The sequence below is a fragment of the Asparagus officinalis genome, chromosome 6, assembly GCF_001876935.1.
Source record: "Asparagus officinalis chromosome 6, Aspof.V1, whole genome shotgun sequence".
NCBI classification, from domain to species: domain Eukaryota; kingdom Viridiplantae; phylum Streptophyta; class Magnoliopsida; order Asparagales; family Asparagaceae; genus Asparagus; species Asparagus officinalis.
The window spans coordinates 2,115,595-2,133,511 of record NC_033799.1 but is presented as its reverse complement, the minus strand read 5'-3'; the positions used below and the strand labels follow the sequence as shown (position 1 = coordinate 2,133,511).

General features: G+C 37.6%; 1 protein-coding gene across 3 annotated transcripts in view; it reads left to right on the top strand.

The window, feature by feature from the left end:
- The window catches only part of LOC109844345, a 29,029-nt gene extending 11,127 nt beyond the window's left edge, over positions 1–17,902 (top strand). Inside the window, exons 7-15 of one of the 3 annotated variants that reach the window (XR_002247993.1) lie at positions 3,837–3,910; positions 4,509–4,678; positions 5,340–5,393; positions 5,542–5,651; positions 5,837–5,950; positions 6,526–6,651; positions 14,499–14,561; positions 15,658–15,770; positions 17,807–17,902. Coding sequence is in view for 1 of the 3 variants with exons in the window: in XM_020413338.1 (XP_020268927.1) it covers positions 3,837–3,910; positions 4,509–4,678; positions 5,340–5,393; positions 5,542–5,651; positions 5,837–5,950; positions 6,526–6,651; positions 14,499–14,556 (706 nt within the window). In the remaining 2 variants the exon portion in view is untranslated. Of the gene's footprint in view, positions 1–3,836; positions 3,911–4,508; positions 4,679–5,339; positions 5,394–5,541; positions 5,652–5,836; positions 5,951–6,525; positions 6,652–14,498; positions 14,562–15,657; positions 15,905–16,465; positions 16,815–17,806 lie in introns of those variants that run through there. The other 2 variants (XR_002247994.1, XM_020413338.1) reach the window with 2 other exon arrangements.

Sequence of the window (17,917 nt, the reverse complement as noted above, 5' to 3'; positions counted from 1 at the left end):
TTATGAAGAAATAGCAGAAAAGAATTCCCCTTCTTTTACCTTCTTTCCCTCCTTTTATAGCCCATTGCCTCTGAGAGTTTGACTCTTGGCTTTGACTATGCACATGAGACGGTTGAGGGGTGATCAGACAGGCTGCTGAGTCATCCTTCTTCTTTCAAATGTCGGCTGGCGATTGGAAGGGAAGTCATTCAAGTACTGGAGAGAAATATCTTCTCATTACCCTAGATTTGTCAGATGATGCAGGGCGGAGAATAGGCCAACTACCGGGTCGTCCTTCCCCTTTCAGATGACGGTTGACGATTGGAGGGGAAGCCATTCGAGCCCAGGAGAGCATCATGGCGATCTATGGGAAGTGACTTGTGAGGAGAATAAGCGGCTTATGCACGGATTTTGTCAGAGTGGAGATCTCGATGGGACTGATCAATGTTGTTGTGTTGATTGACATCTGAAATGAGCTTGGTCGGATCTTATCCCTTTAGTCGAGGCGGGTTGATCTACGAGTCATCATTATAATTTGCCAATCCGATAGTCGAGTGAGCTTTGGGTCGAGTGTATGATCGGGATGTCTGTTCGAGGAGTCGTCTTAATTACAAGGGACCGACTGTTCCCGCACTTCGAGTCGGTCATGATGACCCTTGGTCAAAAGATGGCTCGTCTGCTCGGTTGGTCGATAAACTTGACCTTGACTGGGTTTTTGGGCCTTTAGGTTGGTTTGGACCACGCCCTCTTTAAGCCTACGGAGACAATCTTTCGACATCTTCATCTTGAGATGGTAAATTACCATAACAGCACTTTTTATGCAAGGTTGTGAAAGATAGCTTGAGTGCATGGGAAAGCTAAGTTACACAGAGTTTAAGGCTATGATGGAAGTTGCACAATTCGTGTACAACATGGGATTTAGAATGATTGAATTTGAAGGTCATGCTGAGTGAGTCATTAGAGCTATTCGGGGGGATTCTATGATACTATTGCTTTTTGGTCACATGATCGAGGACATGCGAAGGTTGTGTATCTTATTAGATTGCTAGAATGTCTGAGTTGTTTGTCGTACTGGAAATAATGCTGCACAATCCTTGGCACAGAAGGCTATTGATCTCGAGAACTTCCAAGTCTAGATTGAAGACCCTTATGATTTTTTGCATAATGTTGTTACGGAAGGTAGGAAACGGAATTAGGAGCGGATGTCTTAGTTGTGTTTGTTGTTACTGTATTTTAAATTATTTGGATGAAGTTGTCTTTTAACCATTAAAAAAGTCATGAATTTCATGGGCTTAAACCCACTATTTTTGTCAATTATTTTTCTTTGACCCAATAGAAAATAAAAATTAGTGCTTCAAAAATCATGAATTTTATGGGCTATAGTCCATTATTTTTTATTTTGACCATTAAGCAATTAGTTGTGCATATTGCAATATTTACGATTTTCATGGGCATAACCCCATGGTTTTTATTAATTTTTATTCGTTTCGAGTCAATGACAAACATTTTTTTGTTCAAAAATTGCGATTTTCATGCGCTATAATCCTCGATTCTTTTATTACCATTCATTGGACCTAATGATAACTAATTATAACTATTTCAAAATTTGTGTTTTTGTAGGTTATAACACAAGATTTGACAATTTTTTTTGTTTCGCCTTAATGATAAGTAATTACATATTTTAAAATTCATTATTTTCATGGGCTATAACCAATGATTTCAGTCTATTTTTGTTAGTTTCTACTCATGACAATTAAATTTTCTTTCATAAAAAAATATGATATTTTTGGAATTTAATCCACAATTTTTTTCAATTTTCATTGTATGAACCAATGAAAAATAAATATGCGTACTTCAAATTTTATTATTTTAATGGGATAATGTACATGGTTTTGTTCCATTTTGTTCATTAAGAACATGTAGCAATTAACCGCGCAAACTTCAGTATTCACGATTTTTATGGGCTATACTCTTAAGATTTTGGTCTGTTTCATTTATTCGAGCTAATGGCAATATATTATTACTTAAAAATGCACAGATTTTAATGGGTTATAACTCATGACTTTAGCAATTTTGTTTTCGTCATAATGGCTAGTAATCATTTGCACTTCAAAATTCGCAGTTATTGTGGGCTATAACTCACGATTTGAGTCCATTTTCTTTAATATTAACCTGGTGGCAATTAATTCTTTTACAATTAAAATTTGTGATTTTCATGGGCTTTAGCCACGATTTTTTCCATGATCTTTGATTTGATATAATGGCAATTAATGAAGACTACTTCAAATTTTTGTGATTTATAAAACTTACGATTATTGCAGTTGTTGTTTGTTAAATCTTAATGGCAAGTAATTTTATGCGATTTAAAATTTGTGATTTTCATGAGCTATAACCCACGATTTTAGTCTATTTTCGTTATTTTCTAGCCAATGACAATTTTTTTTTTTAAAAGGCATCATTCTCATTGCTTTAACCCAGATTTTTTGTCAATTTTTTTCTTTGACCAGATGGAAAATAAATATGCATACTTTAAAAGTCGTTATTTGTATGGCATATAGTCCATGATTTTTTTTCTTTTTTGTTTATTTATGACCATTTAGCAATTAATTGTACGGACTTCAATATTAGTGATTTTCATGGGCTAGCCCGTGATTTTTGTCCATTATCATTCATTTGACCCAATGACGATTAATTATGACTACGAAATTTGCAATTTTGGTGAGATATAATGCATGATTTTTTTTCAATTTCTATTCTTTTCGTCGTAATGGCGAGTAATTTTACATGGCTCAAAACTCGTAGTTTTCATGATAACCCATGACTTTAGCTTGTCTTTGTTAAATTTTTACATAAAAAATTGCGATTTTCATGGGTCATAAACCACAATTTTGTCAATTTCGGTTTTCGATCCAATGGTAGAGTGTTGAGCCAATGAATTTTCCTTCTTCCACGGCGAGATCTCCTTCCGTATTCGCATGGCCTCAAGGCCAGGATCCCCGCACGTGTGAGATTGGAGTTTTCATGCTGTTTGCAATCCCGTCATAGCAAATATGATAAAAACCAATTGCTCCAGCTTTTGGTTCTTATGACCAAGAGACTGGAGCAATTAATTTTGCTCCAAATAGTGGTATGTTATGACCAAAGACTGGAGCAATAGGCTTCTCTCCCCCTTACCCTGATGCCACCATTTGGAGATAGAAGAGCTGGAGAGTTGTAGGGTGATAGACTAGAAATTCTTACGACCGAACGTTTAAGCTAGTTAGGACCAGCCATGTACACTAATCCTTCCATTTTACGTCAACTTTATGTGAATGCATCTAACTTAGCGGTTCTGTTTGCATTACATGACTCAGACATGGATGGAGTTACCTAATATGAAAAATATCATGGATAATTGTCAGAGGCTCATGTGCAGTGATTTCATTTGCTTAAACTGCATAACTGATAAGGCTTTATCTGCCAACTGGGTTAACAGGCTTTGTTGCAGATCTTTCTTGTCCAAACTTCTCTTGTCCAGGAAATTGGCAACAACTCAGAGATTCAATGTGAAGTTGACAGCTAGTAGGATCTTGTAAGATTTTATGTGGCACCTTCTTCATGTATACCAAATGGCCAGCCAAGTTTCTGTTGGGAAATGCTTAGATGACGTCAATGAAGACGATTTTTCCATTATTCTTTCCCCTTAACTCTCTGATGGATTAAATGTTTACACCTTCATATATAATGTCAGTAATCAACACTGGTAGATTCTCATAACATATCACACGTCATTGAATAATTCCTCCAATTAAAGTGGATAGAGGTTTTTTGGTGACTTTACTTGCAATCACTTTATATAGTGTTGATTCTTTTTGCAGTGTACTAAAGAGAAATCACAAAGATCTCAACCCTGCTGTTTTGGCTGTTGATGTGCCATCTCCAATGAAGGCAGGTTGTCTATTTTCCTTTCCTTTTTTTCTGGTCCTTTGAGTAATTTGTGCAAGGTTAAACTGTGAAGCTTGTTTTCCTAGTATTTTGAGAACTAGTTTTCCTAATTCATCCAATTTTATAGACTAATTATGTTTATTTAAGTTCTGATAGGCATTCTGTCAAAAAAATAAATAAATAAATATTTTGTATGAATTTTTTATATGCCTTTTCTTTTTTCTTTTTTGAACTTTCCAGATTATAAGAATTTAACCGAGTAACCGAACTGCAAAGTAAACACCACTACAGTTGAGCATACACCATACTGGAGAAGTTGCTGCTGAAGCTTTCTATCACCTCTCAACTCCACATGATTAATTAATTGGTTTGTTTCAGGGGATCATCGGACTCTAGTTTAGAATTTTTAGTTTAATAGCTATAATGACTGGAAGGAACATAAAAGATTTTAGTTTGAAATTTACTTTATTTAGTCCCCGATTCCTCTGTAGAAATAAATTTACTATAGCGTTAGTTATTTGGTAAAGGATTGCTTCTCTAATCATGTTATATTGTGTGGGCTCTGGTGTACTTAAACTCATGTTATCTTGCTTTTGTGGTATCAGGTGATGGCTATGCTTATTGGGATGCCAGGGTATCCCAAGAGGATATGGAGGACATGTGGCGAAATCCTGATGTTGTAAAAGAGTGGTCAAAATCTGGTGAAATACGTGGAAGAGTGCGTTTTTCACAGGATGAAGAGAAGAGTCCATATCTTTCTCGAGTTGAGGTGAAGGTAAGGGAAATTAAATTCATGTAGTTGTGGTGTCATTTTTTATGTTGCATTTGGATCTTGTTGACAACCATGTCCTCTCAACTTTGCTTCGCTATGTGTACATGTGGTTCAATTTGCTCTCTGGCTCTTTTTTGTTTCTTGGAGATGAATGAGATTTCTTACACCAAATTTATACGTGTAAACATCTCTAAAAGATGACTGTAGCTGTAATGAGAATGCTGAGAGAAATAATTGACACCATGAGAAATAGGGTCAGAGTTGATAAATTCAATGAGGATTGCTTAGCCCAGTTTGGACATGTCCATCAGAAACATAAATGGGGCCAATTCAGAAGTGATGGGATTGTGATTGGTGGAGCAACAGAGGACTAGATCTGCAAATTATTTAGTAAAAATGGCATTTGCTGCTTGCTATTTAACAGAGATAATGACTCTTATCAGAGATGAATTGAAAAAAAAAAAAAGAATTCATCAAACCAACCCCAGAGATTTGGGATAAAGAATGTGTCCCTCGGTGTATGTTGAAAGCTTCTATTGTGGTCTGTCATCTCTGTTGTCCAATGAATATAGGTCAATTGTTAACAGCTTATATGCATTTTTTTTCTGACAATATATTCCTTGAAATAATAGCAGTTTTATCCTTACATGTTCTTTTTTTGTAGGCATTGGCTCAAATCATCATTCAACGATACTTCAGTACAAGGGAAATACAAGCTGTGAGTGTCCTCTTCTATCATGCGTAGAATGATTGGGAACATAACGATATATACGCATGATATTTTTTTCCCCTGGAAGCAGTGAATTTTTTTCTTTCATTTGCTTCTGTCAGTGGTGTAATGGGTCTTTCCTTTTCTTTCCACACAGGCAGCCTTAGCTGCCCTTGCTGAGGTATGTAGCATGAGATTTGTGAATGGAGTGCGTACTCGAACTGGATTAATGGGAATTGACTACCCAACTGCATCATGGCTATATAGGTCAGTCCATTATGCGTTTGAGTGCTGCAAGGTAGACCCAAATATGGATGTGCATTTTCCCAATTCTCGAGTCCTAATTTCTCCATTACATTTTAATTTCTTTTTCTCCTTTTACTTTCTCATTATGTCTCTGCGTTATGCTTGTACGAAGATTTTGACAGATAATGCGTTTTTCCTTCCTATAGAGAAATTGGACATAAGGAGTACAAAGTGAGTTCTGTGGATGATGTCTACAATCCATTTGTTTCCATGTACTTTGGTGCATCCTACTTTGACTGGCTGTCAGAATACAAAGGAAGGTGAGCCATATCACTTCTTTGACCTCAAGACCAGACTACAAATTTCTTGTGTCTTTGGCTCATTTGCCACGGTGAGATTATGGTTTAATGGTCATGTGCTTGTATGAGATGAAAGGGTATTCTTCTTATCATGTGTGGAATTTTCAACTCTTCGAGCATGGAATAAGGATCCTATCGGAACCGCATCATAGGAATGTGGTGGTTCGTATTATAGATGGAAGAGCTAAAATTCCAAAGCCAACCCCCCAACCACCATTAATGTTATGGATCACCAGTTCTATGCAGATGTTCTGATGGAATCTGCACCCTCGAGCATGTTATCATTTTATTCCTGAAAAAAAGAAGAAGGAAAACACCACAAAAAAGTCAATATTATTTGCAAAAGAAGCATGAGGAACACTACCAACTAACTTTAATGTAATCCTAATGAAACAGTTATAAGAGTCGTTATTTAATTCTTCACATTGAAAATTCATAGGTTTATTGAGAGTGTATTGGATCGATAATATTTTACTGTCTGTTACATTATTAACAATCATTTTACTTCTGCTTGTGTGGCAATTTGTTGAAAGCAGGCAAAGAAACTATGAGTTCATTGTCCAGGCTTATTTAGGAGGGCCAGCAAATGTGAATTTCCAGGAGACAGGCCCTCTTTGGAAAAAGTTTCAGGAATCTTTGAGTCACTATGTAGTCCCGACAAGGTAAGCAGTCCCAAAAACTTTGTTATTTAGGTACATCATCATATTGTTAGTGAAAAATTCTGTTGGATTTAATCTAATAAATCTATTTGTGGGCACATATGATTAATCAATGTGTATTGTTATCTTTCAGGATAACCCACTAAAGTGATCAATTAAGTTGGGTTAATTTGGTATTTAAATAAGTCATGGGGTTATATGTGCAGATACCAGGTTGTAATTGTGATTTATTGAGGGGCTAAATTATAAAAGTACAACATCTATAAATAAGGGGTTATGGTCCCTAACCTAGGGTTACATTCTCTAATTCTCTACACCCCCATCTAGCTAGAGAAATTCGGATTTAGAGAAACCCTAAGGTTAGAAGATCAAAACCCATCTCAAGATCAAGCAATGGATTCAGGTATAAGCTTCCGCTCTTTTAGATTATTGTTAATCTCTTTGAATTAATCATGGCTATATGGTTTTAGATCTCAAGTTTTGATTTAGATCTAACAAGTGGTATCAGAGGGTTTTAGATCTCAAGTTTTGATTTAGATCTAACAAGTGGTATCAGAGCCACCTTGATTGATTCTTAGGGATTTAAGTTTTATTGGGTTTTTTGATCTTAAATCTCTGGTTAAAGATTCAATTTTTTTTTGTGTTCGGATGAACAGTAAAATTTTTTGGTTCGGATGAACAGTAAAAAATTTTGTTCGGATGAACAGTAACTTTTTGGATTTTTTTGGATTTTTCTTTGATTTTTTTTCTTCAACTTTTTCCAATTCTGGATCTGTTTTGAAAATAAAAATTAAAGATTTTTGGGTTTGTCGGCGGCGGTTTCAATTTGAAACCCTAAGGGTTCGTGCGTGCGTGAAACGTGGCGAACATTAAGGAGGTGTTCAGACGAACCTCGCGTTCGTACTTCAGACGAACCTCGCGTTCGTACTTCAGACGAACCTCGCGTTCGTACTTCAGACGAACCTCGCGTTCGTACTTCAGACGAACCTCGCGTTCGTACTTCAGACGAACCTCGCGTTCGTACTTCAGACGAACCTCGCGTTCGTGCTTCAGTCGAACCTCGCGTTCGAACTTCAGACGAACCTCGCGTTCGTACTTCAGACGAACTTCGCGTTCGAACTTCAGACGAACCTCGTGTTCATTTTTAAACGAACCTCGCGTTCGTTCCCAAGTTGAACCTCGCGTTCTTTTATCAAACGAACCTCGCGTTCGTTCATTTTCAGACGAACCTCGCGTTCGTGCTTAAGTGAGTCTCGTACTCAATACAGTCGAACCTCGCGTTCGAAGTTAAGGGAACTTCGTGTTCATTATGGTTAAGCCTCGGCTTTTCATGGGTCCACTTTGGTATACTTAATTTAATCAATTAAGTTATGGCTAAATACCCATATTGGTGTTTTAATTCAACCCCATTTACCAACAATGTATTTTAGTTAGGAAATTCGGCGATAAGACATTTTAATTGAATAAAATTACCATTTAGATCCTTTTTCTCGTCGGCGGCCACTTTTCCGGCGAGAACTCATCACGTGCGTTGCACGTGGGGGCTTAATCTGTGTTTAAGATGTGTTTTTGGCTCTGTTTTCTGAATTAACTCTCTAAAAACCAATTCTCCCCCCCCCCCCCCGCCTCTCTCTCTCTCGTTATCTCCTTCCCGAACCCACGTCCACCGCCGCCTCAACCCACTCTCCTCTCTCTCCATCATCTTTATCCTCCCCCTCCTCGCATCCTCCCCGCCCTCCATCATCTTTATCCTCCCCTTCCTCACATCCTCCTCCCTGTCCACCATGTTCTTCCTGTATCTCCTCCTCTCCTCCTCCTCTCCCCCTCCCCGTCCTGCTCCAGCCGCGACCAAACCTCGAGCCCGTTCTCCTTGCTCACAAACACCTGCTTCTTGTAGCAATGCACCACGCTCCCCCCTCCCCCTCCGTCGGTTACCTCAAACGAACCTCGCGTTCGTTCAATTTTAACCGAGCTTCGCGCTCAACGAACCTCGCGTTCGTTCTAAGGTGAACCTCGCGTTCAACTCAGGTGAGCGTCAAGCTCAATTTTAACGAACCTCGCGTTCGTTCTAAGGTGAACCTCGCGTTCAACTCAGGTGAGCGTCAAGCTCAATTTTGACGAACCTCGCGTTCGTGCTTCAGTCGAGCCTCGCGTTCGAACTTCAGACGAACCTCGCGTTCGTACTTCAGACGAACCTCGCGTTCGTACTTCAGTCGAACCTCGCGTTCATTTTTTAAACGAACCTCGCGTTCGTTCCCAAGTTGAACCTCGCGTTCTTTTATCAAACGAACCTCGCGTTCGTTCATTTTCAGACGAACCTCGCGTTCGTGCTTAAGTGAGTCTCGTACTCAATACAGTCGAACCTCGCGTTCGAAGTTAAGGGAACTTCGTGTTCATTATGGTTAAGCCTCGGCTTTTCATGGGTCCACTTTGGTATACTTAATTTATTCAATTAAGTTATGGGCCCTAATTAAGCTGTGAGACCCCAATTAAGTTTTTGGAAATTCAGTTGATTTAAATTTTTTAATTTAAATCTAATTCGGTTTTTAATCAATTATTTAATTCAAATATTATGACACTAAGGTATTAAGGTTGTCTCTCACTCCAATTGATTAATTGAAACAAGAAGTTGCCAAAGTAACCTCTCTTGTGTAGATTGTTCATGAGGAATGTGAGATGTTTGTGTGTATGCTTTCGTGTAAATATTTAATCGGCCCAAAGGAAGGTTAATATTTATTTAGACTGTATACACATCTGCGATGATAAGCGTGTGACAATTATAAGGTTTACATGTGAATAATGAATCGATCCAAAGATAGTTTCATTATTTGACATGAGTTATTGTCAATGTTTGATCATTGCAACAAGGTATCACTTACAAGTTAATATTACTGTCCAAAGACTTGATATTAATGTTGTGCTGGTATCTTGGATGGGGATTGTCATTATTTGAATTTTATTGATTATGGTTATTGATGTGAGCATTCTTTTGTTTTATTTCAGCTAATACATCTGCTGCAACAATTTCTGCTAACATCAACTCAATTCCCATACTAAATGGGACAAACTTCAAGGTTTGGAAAGAGAACATATTAATTGTTCTTGGCTGCATGGATCTTGACTATGCATTAAGAACTGAACAACCCCAACCTCTCAATGCGGATAGCACTCCTGATGCAAAGAAGGAGCATGAGAAGTGGGAGCATTCAAATCGCATGAGTCTTATGATCATTAAGCGCGGCGTTCCGGAAGCCTTCAGGGGCATAGAATCCGAAGGGATTACTAAGGCTAAAGATTTCCTTGCCGAAATTGAGAAGCGTTTTGCGAAAAACGATAAGGTAGAAACAAGCACGCTTTTAGCTCGCTTGATTTCAATGAAGTATAAGGGCAAAGGAAATATCAGGGAGTACATTATGGAAATGTCTCATATTGCTTCAAAGCTTAAGGCACTTAAACTCGATCTTTGTGACGAGTTATTAGTGCATCTGGTTTTGTTGTCTCTTCCTGCACAGTTTAACCAATTTAAGGTCAGTTATAACTGTCAAAAGGAGAAATGGACTCTAAATGAGCTCATTTCATACTGTGTGCAAGAAGAAGACAGGTTGAAGCAAGATAAGACAGAAAGTGCTCATTTGGCCTATGCCTCTAAGGATAAGGGCAAGAAAAGGAAGAATGATAAGGAAGCTGCTAAGGGTCCAGTTGAGAAGAAACAACATAAGGATAATCAGGGTTGTTTCTTCTGTAAGAAGCCTGGACATGTAAAGAAGGACTGTACAAAATATCACGCCTGGCGTGATAATAAGGGTACGTTCCTTGCTTTGGTCTGTTCTGAGGTTAATTTAGCTTCAGTACCTAGAAACACTTGGTGGTTAGACTCTGGTGCTACTACTCACATAAGTGTTTCTATGCAGGGTTGCATGAGCTACCGAAAGCCAAGTGATGTTGAAAGACACATCTTTGTGGGCGACGGACAATCGGTAGATGTGGAAGCAATTGGGCACTTTAGGTTGTTGTTAGGAACTGGTTATTATTTAGATTTAAAAGATACTTTTGTAGTACCGTCTTTTAGACGGAATTTGGTTTCTGTTTCTGTATTGGACAAATCAGGTTATTCTTGTTCATTTGGAAACAGTCAATTCAGTTTATCTTTTAATTCAAATGTTGTGGGAACCGGTTACTTGAGTATTTATGACAACTTATATTTGCTTGATATAATTACTTCTTACAATGAATCCTTGCATGTGGAATCACATGGTACTAAGCGTAAATTAAATAAGGAAAATTCGGCGACATTATGGCATAAGCGCTTAGGTCATATCTCAAAAGGTAGAATTGAGCGTCTTGTGTCTGATGGCATTTTGGATTCCCTTGATTTTTCGGACTTCAACGTATGTGTTGAATGTATCAAGGGAAAACAGACCAAAGTGAAAAGATTAGGTGCCAACAGATCTTCGGATGTCTTAGAATTGATACATACGGATATTTGTGGGCCATTCCCTACGGAATCCTGGAATGGTCAACAATATTTTATATCATTCATAGACGATTACTCACGTTATGGGCACCTATATCTTATTCATGAAAAATCTGAGTCACTGGACATGTTCAAAGCCTATAAAGCTAAAGTTGAGAATCAACTTAACAGAAGAATTAAAACCGTCAGATCTGATCGTGGTGGTGAGTACTACGGTAGATATGATGGTTCAGGTGAACAACGTCCAGGACCATTTGCTAGATACCTAGAGGAATGCGGTATCGTCCCACAGTACACTATGCCGGGTTCACCTAGCATGAATGGTGTAGCTGAAAGACGAAACAGGACTCTTAAGGATATGGTAAGAAGTATGATTGCTCATTCTTCTTTACCAGAGTCACTCTGGGGAGAAGCACTTAAGACAGCAGCTTACATTCTGAATAGAGTACCAAGTAAAGCAGTTGCTAAAACACCTTATGAGCTTTGGACTGGTCGAAAGCCCAGTTTAAAGCATTTACATATTTGGGGATGTCCAGCTGAGGCAAGGCCTTATAGGCCAAATGAAAAGAAATTGGACTCCAAAACAGTTAGCAGCTACTTTATTGGGTACCCTGATCGCTCTAGGGGCTATAAGTTTTATGATCCCACTATAAGGAATATTTTTGAGACGGGAACAGCAACATTCTTTGAGGATGTTGAGTTTGGGGGGAGAAATAAGGTTAGAGACATTAGTTTTGAGGAGGAATTGGCTTCAGATCCAATCCATACAGTTACTTTTGACAATATTCAGGTTCCTATACCTGTTGTTGCTCAAGAAGTAAATCCGGAACCTCAAGATGATAATGTTGAACAACTCCCTGTTCCAGAAGAACAAACTCAACAACCTCAAGAACCAGTGCCATTAAGGAGATCCACGAGAGAAAGGAGAAATGCTATTCCGGATGATTATATTGTATTTCTCCAAGAACATGAGGAAAGTAGTGGAATGTTAGAAGATGATCCAATCAACTTCTCTCAGGCCATGAAAAGTTCTAACTCTCAACAGTGGATTGATGCCATGAATGAAGAGTATAAGTCTATGCAAGACAATAAGGTTTGGGAACTTGTCCCATTGCCAGAAGGTGCAAAACCAATTGGTTGTAAATGGATTTTTAAAACCAAGCGGGATGCAAACGGTAATGTGGAGAGGTATAAGGCGCGTCTTGTGGCTAAAGGCTATACTCAAAAGGAAGGCATTGATTATACAGAGACTTTCTCTCCGGTTTCATCGAAAGACTCTTTCAGAATAATCATGGCACTTGTTGCTCATTATGATCTTGAGTTACATCAGATGGATGTTAAGACTGCATTTCTCAATGGAGACATTGATGAGATGATCTATATGGTGCAACCAGAAAACTTTGTGTCAGGAGACCCAAAGAATATGGTTTGCAAATTAAGGAAATCCATATTTTGAGATGAACATTGTTGATGACTGTGTATATCATAAGTTCAGTGGGAGTAAGTATATTTTTCTGATTCTGTATGTCGATTACATCTTGCTTGCCACTAATGATATAGGCATGTTGCACGAAACCAAGAGATTTCTATCAAAGAATTTTGAGATGAAAGATCTTGGGGACGCCTCTTTTATATTAGGGATCCAGATACATCGAGATCGCTCTCGGGGTATTCTTGGATTATCACAAAAGAGCTATATCGATAAGGTACTTAAAAGGTTTGGCATGCAAGATTGCAGACCAGGTGACACCCCTGTTGCTAAAGGAGACAAGTTTAGTCTCAATCAGTGCCCTAAAGGTAACCTTGAAATTCAGGAAATGCAGAAGATTCCTTATGCTTCGGCTGTAGGAAGTCTAATGTATGCTCAGGTATGTACGCGTCCGGATATTGCGTACATTGTTGGGATGTTAGGCAGATACTTAAGCAACCCTGGTATGGATCATTGGATAGCAGTCAAAAGGGTTATGAGGTATCTTCAGAAAACAAAAGATTACATGCTCACATACAGAAAATCAGAGAAATTAGAGGTCATTGGGTATTCGGACTCTGATTTTGCTGGATGCCAAGATAGCAGGAAGTCTACATCAGGCTACATTTATATGTTAGCAGGAGGAGCTATATCATGGAAAAGTGTCAAACAAACACTAGTAGCTTCCTCCACTATGGCAGCAGAATTTGTAGCTTGCTATGAGGCATCCAATCAGGGAATATGGCTGCGAAATTTTGTCACGGGACTGCGCATTTTGGAAAATGTTGAAAGACCACTAAGGTTATATTGTGACAATAAATCTGCAGTAATGTATTCCAATAACAACAGGAGCTCAACTAAGTCAAAACATATTGACATTAAGTTCCTGGTTGTGAAAGAAAGGGTACAGAGTGGACAGATATCCATAGAGCACATTGGGACAAACTCCATGATAGCTGATCCTCTTACTAAGGGATTGCCACCTAAGGTCTTTCATGAGCATACTGCTCATATGGGTGTGGTATTATTTGAGGATATTATGTTTTAGTGGGAGTTTGTATTTGTGGTGCTTTATGTTTGGTTGTATTGTCTGATCAGAATAAAGTATTCAGTTAAGACACTCTGTTACATTATGTTTGGTTTTGACCTCACTAAGGAGGACCAGTTGAAAATAGACATGTACTGATCACATTGCATGTAATTTTCATGCTGCACATCCATGATTGATCTATGTCGTTTGATTGTATTGGTATATGTGACCATTGATGGGTCGAGTCACGATAAATGTGACGAAGGCCGCTTTGATCCTATATTGATATAGTCAATGGACGAGATTGTTCGGAAATACCTTTTCAGTGATAGCAATTTTTGAGCTCATAAGGTTATACACAATTTAAGGAATCATATGGTGCCCAAGTGGGAGATTGTTGGATTTAATCTAATAAATCTATTTGTGGGCACATATGATTAATCAATGTGTATTGCTATCTTTCAGGATAACCCACTAAAGTGATCAATTAAGTTGGGTTAATTTGGTATTTAAATAAGTCATGGGGTTATATGTGCAGATACCAGGTTGTAATTGTGATTTATTGAGGGGCTAAATTATAAAAGTACAACATCTATAAATAAAGGGTTATGGTCCCTAACCTAGGGTTACATTCTCTAATTCTCTACACCCCCATCTAGCTAGAGAAATTCGGATTTAGAGAAACCCTAAGGTTAGAAGATCAAAACCCATCTCAAGATCAAGCAATGGATTCAGGTATAAGCTTCCGTTCTTTTAGATTATTGTTAATCTCTTTGAATTAATCATGGCTATATGGTTTTAGATCTCAAGTTTTGATTTAGATCTAACAAATTCCTCTCAGAGTTAATCCATCACTTACAGCCTCTATTTTCTTGCAGCAAATTACCCAGTGATTTGCCTGCCAGCGCAGAAGAAGGAAGATGCTGCATTTTATGAACCCGGTATGCCATCTTGATCTTACACACGTATGTTCATACATACAAATAGTAGACATCAATTTCAATTTTCGAACGTTCACCTGATTATATTTGAACATCAAGCTTATAATTATGACCAAGTTATGTCAATTGGTTCCTAGGCCTATATCTTGCCTGAAGTAAAATGAAATTGACTGATATCCATACCTATCGTCCTGTCTACTGAGCTGTTTATTCCTCTAGGATACCTTGGGAAGGTGGTCCTTAGGTGCATTAATAAACTACATAATTTAGCAAATCTGGGATTCATTTACTTCCAAGTAAACCAACTTGGTCTCTAAGCACTAATTTAACTTAAAAAAGGTTCCTTAGCATTATGCCTCTCATTTATTCTTATAGCTTCTTTAAGAAACTTGACTCCAACGAAGAGAGCTGTCATAAATTATTGGTTGGTACACTGGCCTTAAAACTTCATCCAGCCTTCTATATCGGCTTCTCATTATGGATATCTTGCTCCATGACCCCATTCTGGTGTGGAATTGGCTAAGAAGACGACACTGATGATAATGAGAATATTAATTGCGTGAAATTAGAATTTGACAGATTAAATTATTGATGCTTTAATTGACTTAAAACAAGTATAACCTAATAGCACTCGGCATTAGATTTGTTATTACAATAGTGGTAGAGTATTCTAGCTTATTTCAGCATTGAAGTCTTTGGTGTTTCTCACTTTTATGTTTTCTTTTACCATAATTTCTCGTGGTGTAAAATACGACTTTTGTTATGGTTGTCTATGAAACTCTATGCGGTTGATCGAAATTATTTTTGGGCGTTATACAAAGGCTAAATATTATAAATCCCCCTTAGGTTTGGATGATTATCGGAAAACCCCCTTAACTTAAAAAATATCAGAAAACCCCCTTTAAGTTTAGGGGTTATTAGAAAACCCCTTTTATATAACTCTGATATTTGGACTTATATAAAAGCTCATTATACATCCTTCTAAAATCAATATAGAGAATGGAATAGGTGTAGATTTACTAATTTTTATTTCATGTCTTTAATGATCATTAGATCTCCTTGCAATGATTAATTTTGCTTGGTTGGAATTCTTCAGGTCTGCGGCATGAAGATCTAGTTCAGTTGAACTGTTCCCATATTATATGGATTCTCAAACTGCAGAAGAGATCAACAACTTCATCCACAAGATCTCACTAAGCTCTCTTACGTGTAACTATCAACTTCCTATGATTGTGTTTTTTCTTAGCTTTATACGTCAATTGATATTCATAAAGTTGTGTTGTTCAGAAAATAAGGTAATAAAAAGGGAGCTGCTATTTGTCTCGCAAAGCCCATCACACACGCAGTGTTGTTCAGAAAATAAGGTAATAAAAAGGGAGCTGCTATTTGTCTCGCAAAGCCCATCACACACGCATCGCGCAATAGAGAGAGAAACAGGGGGTGGGACCCACAGGGAAAAAAATCAGCTGTGGGTCCCACTCCCCCTGTTTCTCTCTCTTGCATGCTGCGTGCGTGATGAGCTTTGCGAGACAAATAGCATTTCCGTAATAAAAAGCATTCTTTTGGCTAATTTGAATGGAACTAATCATCTAGGTAAGGCTTCATTGTTTCCAAGGCATAATCCATGTCATAATTTTTTAATTTGTTTTCTTTATCTTAATCTGTAATGATTCGTCACTGTGCAGAACCTTTTTTGTTTGATTTTTGATACTTGTATATTTAATTAGTTGGAATTGTGTACCTGCTACTAAGGATATAATATAAAGTACTCATGTGATCATTATTATAATGTAACATATATTATTATAAAGTACAGTGCAAAGTTCAAATATTAGTGGTAGAAAATTGAACAAAACGTTGGAGTTTGTTAACAACCACCTTCCTACCCATTTAATCACATGCAGGCAATGTGGTAATTCCAAGAAAGGGGGATAAAAAAATAAAGGCTGGACTAACAGGAGTGCTCAAGGTGCCGTATAAAAAAATTGGGTTAACTAAGCAAACAGAAATGATATACATGTAACGAGATTTGAAGTAAATCATGGACTCACTGTTTCAGAGGCAGAGAAGGGTGTAGAATACAAGAGGGATAAAAGCATTGTCAAGCTGTGCCGTGTATGCTTGCAATAAACCACTCGCAGTAACTGTTACCATTAGAAGTTGAGAGGGCATATTAATAAGGAGAATACTATTGTGTAAGATCATAGAATAGCAAATTTGCAAGAAAGAAAAACTTATGGTTGTTGAAGATGCAAAATAAAGTTAGTACCAGAATATCCTTTATTATGCAATCACCTGTCCAAAAATGGAGTAATAGCTATTTTGAAGAATCATCAGCATCCCTTGCAAAGTTGCAAAGTCATTAGGGAAGCACTTAGATTTTTATGCTTTCAGGCTTATCAATTTAAGGATTGGAATGATATATTATGAACTCCCTCCCTCCCACCGTCGTACTTTAATAACTTTCGAAGTGTTTTGTGAGAGGAAATGGCCTGTAATGGTATTCCTCAAATTCTCACCATCCCCATAAACCTGAGCACCCTTATCCTCCTCACTGCATAATAGGTTCAGGTGAAGAAGATCTTGTTCCAGGTGACGATTGACCTCGCGGCAGGATAGGATTTATGTATTCGACCCAAAAATTTAAGATAAATGCTTCGATTGATGTTAATGTGTTTAGTTGTTGCCTAGAAATAAACCAATCACAATTTGTTTCTCTACCCTGCAAACTTTCAGTGAATTATCGTCTCTCAAGTGAATCACAATTTGGAGGTTTTGTCTTACTTTTTATTTCTATATTTTTTATTTGGATCAAGGAGGTTTTATAGACGTTAAGAATTTTAGAAAAAGTTATAGTGAATCCTCCAAATTTCATGGAGAGCCAAGGATTCAATTTATTTTTGGTAATTACGAATAAACTCTTTTAGTATCACCCAGTTGCAAATAGACTCTCTATAATTCTATTTGGGGCGAATAGACCTCCTGAATGAATTATTTTTTATGCTTAAGTCACCAAAAAGGTTTTGAGGAGGCGGATTTACCCTTGTGGTATGGATATGCCCTCAATTACCTTTCTTTTTTAATTTTAAAAGAGTGAAAAAAGTTCATTAAGAGAGCATACTTGCACTTGTGCTAGTAATACAAGGGTGCATTCGCATAAATATAACTATATGAGGGTCCCATCGCAATTAGATGATACGACACGGAGCTATTGGCATCCTTTCATTTTTCTTCCGCGGCTGCAGGTTGAACGTAGCACGTGCACATCCACTACTCAATCAATACAAAATATTCATCACGTGTTAAACCTCGTGACAATAAAAAATTAGAAAGAGTAAATTGGAAAAAATAACAGA